Source organism: Aphanomyces invadans, assembly GCF_000520115.1.
Source record: "Aphanomyces invadans strain NJM9701 unplaced genomic scaffold supercont1.442, whole genome shotgun sequence".
In the NCBI taxonomy this organism is placed as follows: domain Eukaryota; phylum Oomycota; class Saprolegniomycetes; order Saprolegniales; family Verrucalvaceae; genus Aphanomyces; species Aphanomyces invadans.
Window position 1 is genome coordinate 1 of NW_008580587.1, and position 1,203 is coordinate 1,203.

General features: G+C 50.7%; 1 protein-coding gene across 1 annotated transcript; it reads right to left on the minus strand.

Annotated features, from left to right (window-relative positions):
- Positions 1 to 730: 730 nt before the first annotated feature.
- On the minus strand, positions 731 to 1,009 carry H310_15399 (hypothetical protein; the record flags this gene model as incomplete). Its single annotated transcript, XM_008883374.1, has 2 exons — positions 731 to 923; positions 979 to 1,009. A coding segment is annotated over one exon (192 nt), but the record flags the coding sequence as incomplete, so codon positions are not given.
- Positions 1,010 to 1,203: the final 194 nt, after the last annotated feature.

The following is a 1,203-nucleotide window of genomic DNA, read 5'->3' on the forward strand; positions in this document are numbered from 1 at the left end:
ACTGGAATCCTCCCGCGCTCAACGTTGGCAACTCAAATGAGCAGCGTCCGTGTTGGCCCGCCGACGATTCGGGACTTACTGAACTGAATGGCATTGGAGCAATTTCACGGTTCTCTTTAATTGAATAATATTTCCACACTTGATACTTGGTAAAATCTATATTTTTTGGAAGCTGCAAACGTCGGTGGAGCACTGTACAACATCTCGTAGTGTACGTACAGCACAAAGGAGAGCCCATTTTCGTTACAATTCATTTTTACTGTAGTATACAGTGATCGAAATAAAGTTATGCCAGGCAGGTTTTTCTCAATAGAAGGCATGGCGTGGGCATTCGACAGTACAACGACTATATTGTTAGCCTTGTGTATCATTTAGAAAATAGGTGTGACCATCGAAACGGTTTATATCACTTCCTTTGTATTCTAGAGCCATGAGACTAAAATTGTAGAAGAAATAAAGATATGACACATTTAAGAGCCGCTGACGGCAGCCCACGGCCCAAGATCAACGTGAATGCGCGGTTCAAGCTGCTGCGGTATGGCATTGTGCATCTGGCAATCGAAGAAGGTGAGTGCAGTCGTTCCAAGGACGAACGGCAGAGAGAGACTCACAGCTGTGGGGCGTGTGCCTAGGCAAAGCTGTCGTATACCCTTGCAAGGAGAGCTCTCGCAAACACCACGAGGTCCCGTTGCCCCCGCTCAAGTTTGAATTGGAGTCTCGCAGTACTTGCTCAACATGGCCGCCGCCACGTCAATCGCTTCCACACGTTCAGCCCATAACTCTTGGGGCATATTCCGTCGGTCAGTTTGTACAAGAATACGAGTTCGTTGGTCGGGTCCACCATGCAGTTTATGTGGCCGAGGGAGAGGTCCAAGTACTCTTCGACGAGCGAGTCGTAATGCGTGGCAAACATGGTGCGGCATCTGTGGAGCACTCGCATGAAAAAGCCACACGATCGATCATGGCAAGAGTTCGTACCCAGTCGTGTGCAACAGGTGCTCGACAACGCCAAAAGCAATCGTGGTCCCATCCAACGTTTCCCGCCCCAGTTCGTCGAGAATGACGAGAGAATGCCGCGTCGCGGTTTCTGCGACCACGACAGAGTGGTGCTCTGGCCGGCCAAAAATTCGGTCCGACGCGCCGAGGCGGGTGAAAATGCGATCCACGGGAGTCAACCGGCACTCGTCCGCTGGCACAAAGCAC